Source organism: Lepidothrix coronata, unplaced genomic scaffold (assembly GCF_001604755.1).
Source record: "Lepidothrix coronata isolate B3197 unplaced genomic scaffold, Lepidothrix_coronata-1.0 Scaffold73, whole genome shotgun sequence".
Lineage (NCBI taxonomy): Eukaryota > Metazoa > Chordata > Aves > Passeriformes > Pipridae > Lepidothrix > Lepidothrix coronata.
In genome coordinates, this window is record NW_016690253.1 from 4,575,984 (window position 1) to 4,589,747 (window position 13,764).

The window sequence follows — 13,764 nt, forward strand, 5'->3', positions numbered from 1 at the left end:
AGGCTGCAGGGAGCAGGCTGCAGGGAGCAGGCAGGTTCACAGCACAGCTCCTGCTCCTGGCTCTGTGGCACGGCTGGAGGGGTGAGGTGAAGGGTTTTTGGTGGGACATGGAGCATGGCACACAACTAACCCCACAGCTCTCTGTCCCCTTGACTCTGCAGCAGAGCGGCTCGGCCAGACCCCCAATGGCGGTGGCATGGAGGCCCCCAGACCCCTCCAGCGCAGCCGCCCGCCCGCGCCCCGGCCCGGGGGGGACGAGCCAGGGCGTGCCCCTGCCGAGGGCCGGCCCCAGCCCCGCACAGAGCCCGAGCCGGGCCGACCCGGGGCCAGGCTGCAGGATGGAGGGGTGAAGCCGGCTGGCAAGGCGGCCAACGGCGTGGTGGCCAGCCCGGCCCTGAGGAGCGGCACGCTGCAGGCCAGGAGACCGGCCCCCCGGCCGGGGGGCAACAGGGACGGTGAGTGTGCCCTGGGACCGTACCCTGCAGTGCCCTGCTCCCAGGGGAAGCCTGAGGTGCCAAAGCTAGCCCTCCCTGGGGCAGGTGGTGGGCTTCTCACTTTGAGTCCTCTTAATATAGCTTGGCAGGAGGGGAGGAGAGACCAGAACAGCCTGAGACGTGGGCACAGCCAAAGTCTGACACTCATTCCGTGTTGACTTGACCCTAAAAGACTTTCAGGGTTTAAGTGAATAGTGAGGTTGGCTGGATCTTGGGGAAGAAAAGCAGCTGAGGAGAGGACAAGTAGTGCTACTGCATAAAAGCTGGGAAAAGCAGCGGCCACAGGGATCACCAGTTCATGCTGTTCCTCTCCCTTTTGCAAACAGCGCTGCACAGCATTTAGTTAAGAACACTTGTCATTCCCAGGCAGTATCAGCTTCACAGTCAGCAGCTACATCGAGTTTGTCCTCACCAGCCCTGTTCCCAGTGCCAGGAAGGTTGTGCTGGGGCAGCAGCACGGGAGCTGCCTTTCCCTGGACTCTGTCCCTCCCTTCTGGCAATTGGCCACTGTCAGCAAGAGTTGGGGCAGACAGACAGAACTAAATCCACTGACCTGTTCTGTGTCCCCTCATAAACATCCCCCCTCTGGCAAAGCTGCCTGCTCAGTGTTTGTGATCTCCCTCCTGCAGGTGAGTGTGACGGTGTCCCTAAGCCGCGTTCCCATGGTGATAAGCCGGTGATAATGCGTCCTCCCGTGAGACCTCCAGATCCACCCTGCAGGACGCCAGTCCCTCCAAAGCTGGAGCAGAAACCGGATCTGATAGCAGGGACAGCAGAGGAGATGCCCTCATCTGTGTAAGCCAGCTGCCTGTGATGGGTGCAGTGCCAGCAGGGGCTCCCTGGGGGCTCGGGAAGCTTAAGGGGGACAAGGTGAGCCTGGGCAACAGAAGTAGGAGTAGGTGTCACCTCCCAGAAATTTTGGAAGACGAGGAGAAATACCCAGTTGGTTTCCAGTGCCAGTGTGCAGTGGCTGGAGCCCATGGGCATCCACTCAGCACCGCTGCGAGCACAGGTTCCAGTGTCACTTGGGAAGCTGAGCAGAGGGCATGGCATCCCTGCTTGGTCCCAGCAAACCTCTCAAATGAAACACTTCCTGGGGTAAGACAACATCCAGCTTGGATCTCAAGGAAACTGGATGAAGTTCCGCTTCCTCCTCAGATTTCTTTCAGATTTTAGAGAGTCAGAAACCCTGCTGGCTTCAGTGGGAATTAAACAAAAGAAAGAACAGTGCCGTGAGTGTCAGCTCCATGACCCAGGGCCAGGCCTTGGATCTCCTGAACTGCCTGGGAGAACTTCTCTTTCTGTGATCATGGGCATGAGCACATAAACACTGAAGGATGAAAGACATGGATGCAGGTTTATAACCCAGCACATGGGATTACAGGCAAGAGTATGGAAATAATGACTGGATGTGGCATTTAGTGTGGTGGTTTAGTTGGCGTGGTGATGTTTGGTCAAAGGTTGGACTAGATGATCTTGGAGGTCTTTTCCAACCCAGATAATTCCATGATTCCATGGTTCTGTAAGCACAGCCAAAGTGCTGGCAGGTGCTCTGAGGGCAGAGGGCACAGAGCAGGTGGCAGAAGGAGCCCAGCTATGCCTTGGCACAAGAGCTGTCATTTGAAGGGGATCTCTGCAGTTCTGCCAATGCTGTGGCTCTTTCCCCTTGCATAGAGCAGATCTAATTAGAAAATGATCAAATCACTGGTGTGACCTTTCCTGTCCTCTTTGCAGGGTGGCCTCTAGGACCAAGTTCTTTGAGACGGCTTCCCGAAGAACAGGCAGGTAAGGCTGGCGTGGGGAAGGCAGCACGTGGATAGCAGCAGCCCTGCAGCACAAGGTGCTCCCTCTGAGGCAGAGCCAGCACAGCCACCCTGAGCCCCAGCCCCAGCCTGGCTTGGTCTTGCTTGTGGTCAGCAGGTGGGGCTCAGCTAAAATGCTGAAACAAGTACACAAAGAGTAAAATGTGAATCCAGATACAGACTTGATAAATTAAATCTGCCAAGTGCCACACATCCCTGTGGATCCTGTTTGCCATATGTGTGGGTCTGTGTGGCACAGTGCCCATTGTACTGGGGCTTTGTGGGGAGACAGGTCATGGGCGAGCTGAGCAGGGCTGGTTAGGGCGTGTGGCTGGTCCCACACCGGGGCTGTGCGGGCAGGGGCGTAGAGGGTGATGGGTGGACAGTGTGGGCACCGAAGCCCTCGGCTCTCAGTGCCAGCAGGTGCCACTTGTGATAACATCTGCCTAAATAAGCTCCAGCTTCCCACTCTGAAGGGTCACCACCCTCTGCCCAAGGGCAAGCACGTTTGCGAGTAAGTCTGAGAACTGCTGCTGCTAGTGCTGCTGGGGAGATCATTTGTTCTACTGCAAAACACAGCCCTCCCTGCCCACTACACAGCCTTGAGCAGCTCGTGGGGCTGAGTCGGAGCCTGCTCCTTGCATTCATTTTTTTCTTTATTCTTTTATTTCCTTTTATCCAGTTCTTCATCACCACAAGGCAGGATCCCAGGTGATGAGAGCTGAGGCTAAAGGTATGTGTTTATGACAACAAATGAAATAATAAACCAAAAGCAGACATGTAACAGAAATTCAGCATTTATGGGGTGGTGGGAGTCTAGTGGTTGTGCCATCGCTGATGCATTTGTACTGCTGCAGAGCAAAGAGCTTGTTTTCTTTTTCCAGGCTTTGTAAGCACCTCAGCCCAGCTGGACCCAGGAGACTTTCCGTGCTTGTGACCCAGGAGTCACAGCTGAGCCTTGCCAGCCCCAGTGCCCTGGAGAGCAGCCTTCTTACTGGACGATGATTTCCGAGCCACAAGTGGCTCAAGAAATTAGAAGAGGGAGACCACGATGGAGAGCAGGCCCTGCCCACACGTCTCTGTTGAACTGTTTTCAACCCTCCCACCTCTCCTCCCCGCAGGCCGTGGCAGTGCCCGTGTGTGCCCGCACACATGGCGGCGTGGGCAGGGCTGGGGGACACCGACCGGCTGTGGAAGGGACAGCAGAGCCACCACTGACCTGCTCACTTTTGGGAAATGCCTTGACAAGGGTGACCTCGGACAGTGCAGGGGTTGAGGCCCCATGCTTGAGTGCGAGGGCAGAGCAGTGGCAGCTGGGGTTGGCCCCCCTTGCCCTGAGAAGTCCCTTCCTCTGTGCTCGTGTCCCTCGCTTGGTGAGCTGTGCTGCAGTTGCAGTGTGTGGGGCAGCCATGCCTGGGAACACTGCCCATGCTGAGCAGGCTGGGCAGGGATGGGAGAAGCACTGTGCTCAGCTCTGTGGAACATCTCCTCATCTCCCGGGCATCAGCACATCCCTGTCCTGGAAGACTGTGCCAGCGGGCATGGCTGAGCCAGGGCCTTGGCCTGAGCGGGGCTGCAGCCCTGCCCGGGGTCGGCTCTCAGGCAGCACTGTCACATCAGCAGCTCCAAGGGTGCAGCTGGGGGAAGGGGGCAGCAGGTGCTCCTCCTCCTCCTCCTCCTGTGTGAGCCACACTCCCACCAGATCAGCTTCCCACAGGCACACCAAGAAGTCTGTTCTGGGGTGATTCTGGTGGGCTAGCACAGAGGTGCTGAGGATCTGAAACTCACTGAATGTGGGTCAAACCCACCATTTTTCTAAGAGCTGCCCAGTTTCTTGTTTTCTTGTTTATTGATTTCCAGTCTGAGATGCCCAGTCTGTCCCTCGGCAGTGGTCCTGTGGGCAATGCCTGTTGGCCCAGGAGCTGTCCCTGGCCAGGACCACCCCATGCACCCCCGTAGCAGTAGAGGCTTGTCTGCAGCTCTAGCTCCGGGGCCATACACAGCAGCCTGTGGCTCCCCTGCTTCCTCTGCCAGCCCAAAGGGAATTTCCCCATTTTGAATGATTTTACTTAGGTGCTGGGAGCATTCCAAAAGAGTGGCCAAACATTCCACCAGCTGCTTCCTGGGTGCTCCATCCCTTGTGCACGCTGTGTCCTGCCCGGCGCAGGTTTTCCGATGGGATGCTGCCGCCATCCTTCCCGTCTCCCGGGGCTTTGCCTCGTGTGTGATCTTGTGTCTGTTATTGCTGGATGTCACACGCTGGTGCTCACACGTCGTGTCCATGGTGCTCCTGCTCCCTCGGCTTCAGCAGTGCCCCAGTTGCTCCCTTCTTTGGATCTGGTACATGAAAGAGGCTTTAAAACCAAACCAGCCTTGTGCTGTGGTGGCTGAGACTGTGCCACAGGCACTAGTGGCACTTGGGGTGTGCTGGGCCCCTCCTGCTGCAGCCCCTTGCCAGCAGCTCCAGGACGGGTGTCTTGGAGCAAGTAGGATGAAGGTGAAGTCAGAGAGAGCTGCTCTGACTAGCCCAGTGGCAACCTCGTCCCCTCCTGGGGTGACTGTCCCAGGGCTGTCAGGCTGGTGGCTCTCACACACAAGGCCAGCATTTCCCAGCTTCCTTCCCTGCTCAGGGCTGTGCTTTAGGGACCCCTCAAGCCTGTCAGTTTGGGAAGCTCCCAGGGTTCTGCTATGGGTGGCTCTGGAGGGGACACCCCCAGCACCCACCCTGCAGGAGCAGTGGCTGTCACATCCCCCTCCTGCTCACACCCACTGCCTGGCACAGACCCCCGAGACAGAGCCGGGCTCCACGGGCAGGGGGTCTGAGAGCAGTTGAGTTTCAGTCTCACAGTGTGAACACTGGGGAGGAAGCAGCTTCTTGCAGACATATTTCATGGTGTCCTTTTAAAACCCTTTGTCTCTTGTGTGTCTGTGCTGGCTTTTCCGCCTCTGTGGGCACAGCTGAACATGGGACCAGCAGTGGAGTGGTGGGGGGCTGGGGTTGAGGGGGGCTGTGGGGCCCAATCCCTGCTGCCTAGGGGCACAGTCCCTGCTGCTCTGGGCACAGTTCCTGCTGCCACAGGAACAACAGCTGGGAACTCGGGATTGCCCCGTGTGGGTGGCAGCCCCCTGGCATCAGCCTGGGAGCTGTTTTTGTGTGTACAAGCGTAGGTTGCTACAAGTGTTTATAAATTTCCATGAAGTCAAACAGAACTGTCCCAGTGTGTTTTGTTCCTCTTTTTCCAGTGCCTGAGTGCTGTCCCTGCTGCTGCTCTTTCTGTGGGCAGGTCCCCAGTGGGGTCCTGGCCCTGCACCCCAGGGAGTCTGCCCAGGGCTGTGTCCGTGGGACTGGGAGTGCCCTGGGCTCTGCATGGCCCCACTCTGTGTTTGCAGTCCCCAGCCCCGGGTTTCTGCATTTTCTGACACGAGAAGCTGTCCTGCAGAGGCTGAATATTCCTGTGCTGTCACAATGCCAGGACAGTGTCCTGTGCTGTGAGTCACTGAGGCTTCGGATTTGAAGTGACCAGCACCAGCTTCTTTCCATCTATCCAGCACCTTTTTCCTCTCCTTACATCTGTTTTCCCACCCCTCATGACTCTGACACTGTGCACCAGTGTTTGCTTTTCAGGCCCCTTGCTTTTCTTCACCAGCGAGCCCTTTCAGGAGACAGCAGCTTTCTCTGTCTGAAATGGGAATCTTGCATCTAGCTTTGGAGTCTGGGTTTCTGGAGAAGCCTGACAAGGTGACCACGCTGGAGGGTGCCAGAGCAGGAGGGTGTTCCTGGGGACACGGGCAGCTGAGCTGCCCCCACGGCCATGAGAGTCCCCAGCTGGAGCAGGGGAGCATTCCCACCCACACTTCTCAGGGCTGGTTGCTGTTCTCGGATCCTCCTAAAATTATTTTGTACCAGCCCAGCCCTCGCCGAGGGCTCTGACAGGCAGCACGAGGCCGGGTTTGCCGGCTCAGAGGGCTGTGCTGTGCCCCGGTTCTGGGCTGGAGCACTCCTGGGGTGGGCACGGATGCAGTGCAGCTGGAGCAGCAGCTTGAGGTTTTTCTGCTTGTTTTTTCTGGCTCCTAGTTTCTCTGAAATGTTTTCTCCTGGAGCTGTAACTTTTCCAAAGCTGGATGCCTTCAAAATAGCGGCATTTGGGAAACTAAACGGGTTTTTTTGCCATTAGCCCTTGTATTAAGTGATTACGAACTGGAATGAGCACCAAGGCACTGCCCCAACAATCCTTGTCTCCCAACCCACAGCTGCCTGGTTTGCTTTCTTACAGAAAACATTTGGATTTATTCTGAGCAAGAAAATGATTTTCCAGCACAAGTAAAGCCTTGTAGCTTTTTATACAGACAGAAGATAACAAAACAAGCAGTTCCAAAGCTTGAGCCTGGGCCTCAGAGAGTTCTTCTCAGAGGAAGAATTTGGAGAGGCCAAAGACGCTGCAGCAGACACATCTGTTTGATAAATTTAGAATTGAAATGTACTTAGTGGAGCACTGACATCTGAAATTTATGTGTTGCACAGAGACCCATGAAGGCGCTGGAATCCACCCACGTGGGACTCCTTGCAGGATCAGAGCTTTCAGCTCTGTAGCTCTCCCTGGCCCACCCCACTGCACAATTACCCATCTGGACACCCTGAGCTGGGAGCAGCTCCCTGTGCCGAGTGGGTTCCTGGCAGTCCTCAGTGGGTTTCTTGTCCCATACACACAGCTGTAAATCAGGTCAGGACGCCAAAAAATCCTACGATTGGTTTAAACAGTCAGGAGATGCTTTAAACCAGTAAAAGCTGTGATGTTTCTCATTCTTTGTGTTTTCAGAAGTGCTTAAACAACCTCTCTCAGAGGTCCTAAGGGCTCCTGCAAGGCAGAAGTTCTGAAGATTCTTGAAATCCTGTATAAAACGTGGCCATTCTCATGTTGGCTCAAAGAAAACCCACAGGAGCTCCATCCTCCCACAGCTCTGTCCTCCCTCACTCTGCGTGCTGCACACCCTGGCTCCCTTTGGTGACTTGGCCTTGCAGGCTGTCCCCGGCACTGTGCCACTGCACCGTGTCACCTCACCGTGCCACCCCACCGTGCCACTGTGGTCACTCTGCTCTAGTGGGGACAGGACGTGGGGCACGCCGGGCCCTGCTCGCCCTCCCCTTGGCGCCTGCCCACGGCCGGCGGGCGGAGGCGGCGGCGATTTTGGGTACGGAGAAAGCCCCAGTGTTGGCCGACGTCCCTCATGTCAGGGCATCCGAGTCGCCGTGACCCCGCTGAGGGCTGCGGTTGCCACCAGCTCGTTCCTGGGAGCGCGGGCACAGCCCTGACAGCCTGGAAGGCACACGGGCTGGCTGCCAGCTCAGTGGGGTCACAGTGCTGGCGCTCGTGGGCCCCTGGGGAGGGGAACTGCTGCCCAAAGGGCTGTTTGACACAGTTCGTCATCATTTTAGGAAACAGAACACTTTTCTGTTCTAAAAATTTCCCACTGGCTGCTCTGAGGACAAGGATAAGCAAACGGCCTTAAAGCACGGGGCCATTTTGGGGCTTTCATGATGTTTCCATGTTTTCAGTTTTCTTCTTCTTTCTGGTAACTGAACTTTCTCCAGAGAGCCCTGTGCCACTCTGCTGGGGAGCAGAGGCATCTCCAAGGGCAGCTCTGGAACCCTCCGGCATGTGGCTCAGCCCCGGTGCTGGCACAGTGGCTGTCACCGCCCTGCCCGGCCCCGCGGCTCCGGTGCTTCGGAACGGTCGGGGCGGGAGCAGCTCCACAGTGACCTGCAGGTCCTGGTGCCTGGTGGTGGGGAGTGAGATGTGGGATGCAGAAGGAGGGATGCAGGATGAGGGATGTGGGATGCAGAAGGAGGGATGCAGGATGAGGGATGCAGGGTGCGTGATATGGGATATGGGATATGGGATATGGGATGTGGGATGCAGGATGCATAGTGTGGGATGCAGGATGCACAGCAGAGACAGCTGGAACATAACAGGGAAGAAGGAGTTGAGTGAGGTGCATTTGCCCTTTGGCAGTCCCAACCCTGGCAACCCTCGGACTGGTTCCCTCGCTGTCCTCCCATGGACTGTTCAGGCCACACGAGTCCAGGGCTGCCAGAGACCAAGGCTGGTGTAAGCCCAGGAATGTGTAGCCACCGAGGGACTGGGACCCTCAGTGGATCACCCACAATGCACTGACCAGTGACTCCTGCGTGTTCCTCTGGACGCTGGTGGCCAGTGACCATTTGGCAGGTGACACTGGGGCTGACATGCCATCAGGTACCCGAGATACAACCACAGCCCTGCACAGTGATGGCCTTCCCAGTGTCCACTAAGGGCAAATTTTGAAAATAACACATCAATATTTCCCTGTGCCTCAGAGTGAGGGATGGGACCAGATTCCCTGCATGTGACTAACCCTGATGCCAAGGCTTTTGTGCTCTCAGCTCTCTGTGCTTCATCTCCTGGGGCACGGTGTGTGGAACTGCCGTGCAGTTACACACCAGGCATTGTCACTTATCTGTGGCCTGATGGGGGTGGCTTTTTTCCAAGTTCTTTGCTTTGTCTCAGTTAATCAAATCTTGGCCCTGAGCAGGGTTCACATCTGTGCCTTGAATTTACAAGTGGCTGATAAGCATCTTCTTTATTACTTAGAGAGCACAGGTCAATTTTATAAAGACGTTCCAGCAGAATGGATTTACAATTACTCATAAAGTTACCAAAAACAACAACAAAAGGAGGAGGACACTGGCCTTTATTAGCTTCTTGTTTTGAGAAGTACATTAATCAAATGAAATTCAATTTAAAAGACCCAAAGAGGAATATATGAAAGGATTAGTCAATTCTGTAACTGAATTACCAGTTCAGACATGTGATTAATAGCGAAATCTGACTGTGAAAAAAGCCTACAACGACCCAATGTACAGCCTTATCCACTGACAAATGACCCACTGATTCCCGGCGCCTTCACTCGCTGACAGCTGTCACACCCACAGTGATTTCACGCACAAAAACAACACAAAAGCCAAAGGCAGGCAGAGGGCAGAGCTCCAGCAAACCAGATTCTGCATTTATTGGACTCAGAACAACAGCAAATTTTCAGATTACAAAAAGAGCTGAACACCAAGCGTGAGGGGCCGCCCTGTGGCAGAGCCGAGGGCTCACATGAGACCCAGGCATGGCTGACAGAGCCAAAAAGGAGAATTTTCATTTACCCCAAGCCCGGTGTCATTGGTTTGTCTTTACCTGAGTGCCAGACAGGCTCCTCTCTTTGGTTACACAAGTAAATGGCCTTCAGTCCTGTACAGGGACTTGAGACTCAGTTGTCCCCTGGGCATCCTGCACTGCATCCCGCCGGCCCCGGCAGCGTCTGTCACTGTGCTCTGGCCCTCGTGGCACCGGAACACTGTAGGGTCTATTTTCCTTATCCAATGCATTCCGTTCCAATTAAAAAATCAAAGAGCTGTAGCAGCAATCTAAGAACATCCTTTTGTCCTTTTCTGGAGGATTTGCCCTCAGGTGCAATAATCTGGGCAAAGCCCTCTGATTCCAAGTGGGGCTGGCCCAAGCTGCGTGTGCTGTGCCCACACCACGGGGCCTCGAGAGCCCCAGTCCCACTGAGACAGGGCCAAGGTGTCCCAGTGTCGTGCTCAGCCCTCGCCTTGGAGCCACGCCCCGGGAAAGAACCGGCAACCTACCCCAAAGTCTCTGCCATTCCAAGGCCTCTGGTTCTTTTCATTCTGCCAGTTCTGAGGCATTGGCTTCCCACTTTCCCTCAGCTCTGGTGGAAGGAACAGTTGGAGACACTGCCCTTTGTTCCTCTCAGGAACACAGTTGTGGGCTGGGAGGGCCCCCCAGGCAAAAAGGCACCAGCAAGGAGCTTTTTGGCTTAATACAAAGAAAATAAAATATATCAAATTGAGAACTCTTATTATTACAGAGACATGTTAACAAAGAGAAACAGCATAAAATTGCCACAGAACACCAAACATCCAGCACAGAGAGCGGCTTTCATCCACTTGCTGAGGGTTTATGTGGGTGCAGAGATTTTCTCTGTGAGTCACAAGCACAGGGTCCCTCTGCTGCCCCAGGGAATGAGCTGGAGGCGAGCAGGCACCGCTGGGCACGGGGAGGCTTCAACCCACCCGGAGGGGCTGGAGCACCCTGCCTGCCCCAGGTCTGGAGACAGGTAGAGCACAGACACCTCTCTGTAATCCCAGGATTCTGCCTGAACATGCGAGGACACTTTGTGCAGTCAAAGAGGACAGAAACAAAGGACATTCCATCGTTCCCCAAGAGCAAACACCATCCCTGCCTAACTACAAGCAGCCACAGGAAACCTGGAGGAGCCAGTACCAACAGCAGCCTATTCCAGTATGTGCTCTGTGCATGCCATGAAAGGGAGGACCTTTGCAAACTGGGCAGCACTCAGCCAGAAGAATAATTAAATTAGAAGTTTCTACTAAATTGGTACATTCTGACTCATTTCTTGAAGAGCATTCAGTGCCTCAGTGTGCCCTCTCAGAGCATCACACAATAAATATCTTTAGTGACAGAAAATGGGCCACACCTTTATTTTACATAGATACAGATATCTTTAACATATATTATTAAAACATCCAAGGTGGGAGCTCAGCAAGGGGAGGGACCCCACGAGGACTGTGAGGGCAGCAGCTCTCGGACTGCCCGGGGGGCTGGTGATCCCTGGGGTACCCCTCAGCATCCCTACAGAGCACGGTGACGGCCCCCCGGCCCCGCAGGGCTCGGAGCAGGGAGTGTCCTGCGGGATTTGCCTCCCTGGCTGAGCCCGATGGCCGTGACTGAGGGCCCTGTTCCCTGAGCTGAGCACAAAGAGCCTCTTGAACATTATGGCAACAGCACATGGATGCTGCCCGTTCTCCACTCATCCATGGCCTCTCTGAGTGGAGAGTCACTGCCCCAGCTCTCGCTCCTGCTGAGGCAGGGGGTGCTGGCAGGAACCTGACAGGCTCAGGAGGGTACAGGTTTGCCTTGGGAATGCCACATGCCATTGCACCGCCTGATCCCACCTTCTGGCATGACACAGGACTGAGGAAGAGTCTCTCCCGCCTTCACTAAAGGCAGCATCCCTTATTCTGCACCCTCTGTCATGGAATTGGGCCCAGCCATGTACAACACTGCTCTCAGGGAAATGCCAAGTGTGTGTCCCTTGTCCTCCATCTGCTGCCTTGGGCAGGAGCTGATGGTCTGAGCTCTGACTCAGACTGAGCCGGCCCAAAAGCCCCCACACCTCTGAGATGAGCCAGAGCAGAGCCAGAGAGTCTGCAGGGGAACGTGGATGTGGTTGGCTCCCTGCTGCGACACCAAAGGGGTCCCTGCTCCAGGGCTTGGCCACCCTGAGAGGAGCCTCAGGGACAGCTTCTGTGGGACTGTGAACACAGTGAAATTCTCTTTGCTTTATTAAAGCAAAAGTGGACAAGAAAATGCAGAAGAAAACACAAAGCACAAAGATTCATGGCAGGAGCTGGACTTTGGTATTTCTTAGGTCTTTTCTTCTCCAGTTCCTGCAGCAGCCCAAGAAAATCCAGGTGGAAACAGTGTTCATTCCCCCAGCAAATACACACACAGGTGCTGCAGGTCCTGGCTCCCACATCTCCTGGTAACTATAAGAACCCAACTTCTGAATGAAAAAGTTGAAATTGTGGTGCTGAAGAGAGAAAGAACATGACCCCAGTGCCCCCACCTGCCCCCCTGCCCTGGGCTGGGGGTGCTGCCCATGACCTGCTGCCCTGCTCAGCACCCGCCGGCCAGAGCAGCTGCACACACATGGTGACACACCTGGGGCAGGTGACACACCTGGGGCAGGTGACACACCTGGGGCAGGTGAAACACATGGGGCAGGTGACACACCTGGGGCAGGTGACACACCTGGGGCAGGTGAAACACCTGGGGCAGGTGACACACCTGGGGCAGGTGAAACACATGGGGCAGGTGACACACCTGGGGCAGGTGACACACATGGGGCAGGTGACACATGAGGGCAGGTGACACATGAGGGCAGGTGACACATGTGGGGCAGGTGACATGAGGGCAGGTGACACACCTGGGGCAGGTGACATGAGGGAAGGTGACACGCCTGGGGCAGGTGACACAGGGGCAGTATCATCCTCCCATTCCCCACCACCACTTTTCATTCGCACGGTGCTTCCACCAGCCAAGCAGGATGGGCAAATCCCTGTCAGGTTCTTCCCGGTCTCCCAGCAGCAGGACACCTCCGCACTCATTAACCAACAGAACCTTCACTGACATGAGCCTGTGCTAAGCACAAAGCTCTCCCAAGAAGCTGTTCCAACTGCTCAGAGCCATCCTGAGCTGATGACAGGGATCGGGCATCACCACTCATCTGCTCGCTGAGGGCCTGGGAATGTTCCAGAAGACAGGGATGCACAAGCAGGATTTTTTTACCGTTTCATTTGCACATATCCGTAGCTCACACGAGCACTGGGCTGGCAGCCCTCTGGCCTGGGGGAGCCTCCAAGAGCAGCATCTTGTTGGCTGCCAGCCAGGACATTCATCCATGGATTCTGTTGCCACCTACATGAGGGGTTTCAGCAGGACAAGTGGGATCAGAGCTGTATCTAGCAGGGGAAGGAAATCCATTGCAAACACTTGAAGAAAAATCCTTCCCTTCAATAGGGTTTTTTCCCCTACTCCTTCCCTTAATGAAAATCCCATCAAAAGGTTGGAAAGTATCAGGAAAATTGTTTGTTTTGCTGTGAGTTTGCAAAGGAGCAGCTGCACCACAAGGACATTGCCTGGAGAGCTGGGCACAGGGCTCCAGGTGGGCACAGGGACACGGGGGGATCAGGGCTATGAGTGGGCTCAGGGCTCCTGGTGAGCACAGAGATCTGGGTGGGCACAGGGCTCTGGGGGGCTCGGTGCCCTGGGTGGGCTCATGGTTTGCTGTTTACCTGTGCTGGTACAAGGAGCCCTTGCAGATGTCTGTGTTGGTAACACCAGACTGTGTCACAGCCCACGTGGGATGCGTGACCCTGGCACGAGCCTGTATGTGCCTTGGTCACTGACAGCCCTGGCCAGGGCTGAACAGGGGGTTTGGTGGGCTTGGGGTGTGCAGGAAGGGGGAGCTGGAATACTGCAGGGAATGCTGGTGTGGCCACTGTGTGTGTGCTGGGGACAGGGGTGCATGTGAGGTGGGGGTGGGGGGTGTGCATGTGTGTCTGTGTGACAGTGTATGTGTGACAGTGTGTGTGTGACAGTGTGTGTGACAGTGTGTGGGACAGTGTATGTGGGACAGTGTGTGTGTGACAGTGTGTGTGGGACAGTGTGTGTGTGACAGTGTGTGTGTGACAGTCTGTGTGACAGTGTGTGTGTGACAGTGTATGTGCGACAATGTGTGTGACAGTGTGTGTGGGACAGTGTATGTGGGACAGTGTGTGTGTGACAGTGTGTGTGTGACAGTGTGTGTGTGACCGTGTGTGTGTGACAGTGTGTGTG

The 13,764-nt window shown here is 55.4% G+C and overlaps 1 protein-coding gene and 1 long non-coding RNA gene across 4 annotated transcripts in view; one reads left to right on the forward strand and one right to left on the reverse strand.

Moving 5' to 3' along the window:
• OPHN1 (oligophrenin 1) overlaps positions 1-5,490 on the forward strand; it is a 53,368-nt gene extending 47,878 nt beyond the window's left edge. The window contains exons 20-24 of one of the 2 annotated variants that reach the window (XM_017819252.1): positions 162-455; positions 1,124-1,289; positions 2,229-2,279; positions 2,979-3,029; positions 3,181-5,490. In XM_017819252.1, coding sequence (XP_017674741.1) covers positions 162-455; positions 1,124-1,289; positions 2,229-2,279; positions 2,979-3,021 — 554 coding nt within the window. In that variant the 3' untranslated portion in view covers positions 3,022-3,029; positions 3,181-5,490. The remainder of the gene's footprint in view (positions 1-161; positions 456-1,123; positions 1,290-2,228; positions 2,280-2,978; positions 3,030-3,180) is intronic. The other variant, XM_017819253.1, reaches the window with a different exon arrangement.
• Positions 5,491-9,008: 3,518 nt separating this feature from the next.
• LOC108499453 lies at positions 9,009-13,524 on the reverse strand. Of its 2 annotated transcripts, none has more exons than XR_001875540.1 (2): positions 12,268-13,524; positions 9,009-12,105 (listed from the first exon to the last, which is right to left on the reverse strand). It is a non-coding gene; the product is annotated as an uncharacterized LOC108499453 (long non-coding RNA). The 2 variants fall into 2 exon arrangements; XR_001875539.1 differs by having other exon boundaries at positions 9,009-12,159.
• Positions 13,525-13,764: the final 240 nt, after the last annotated feature.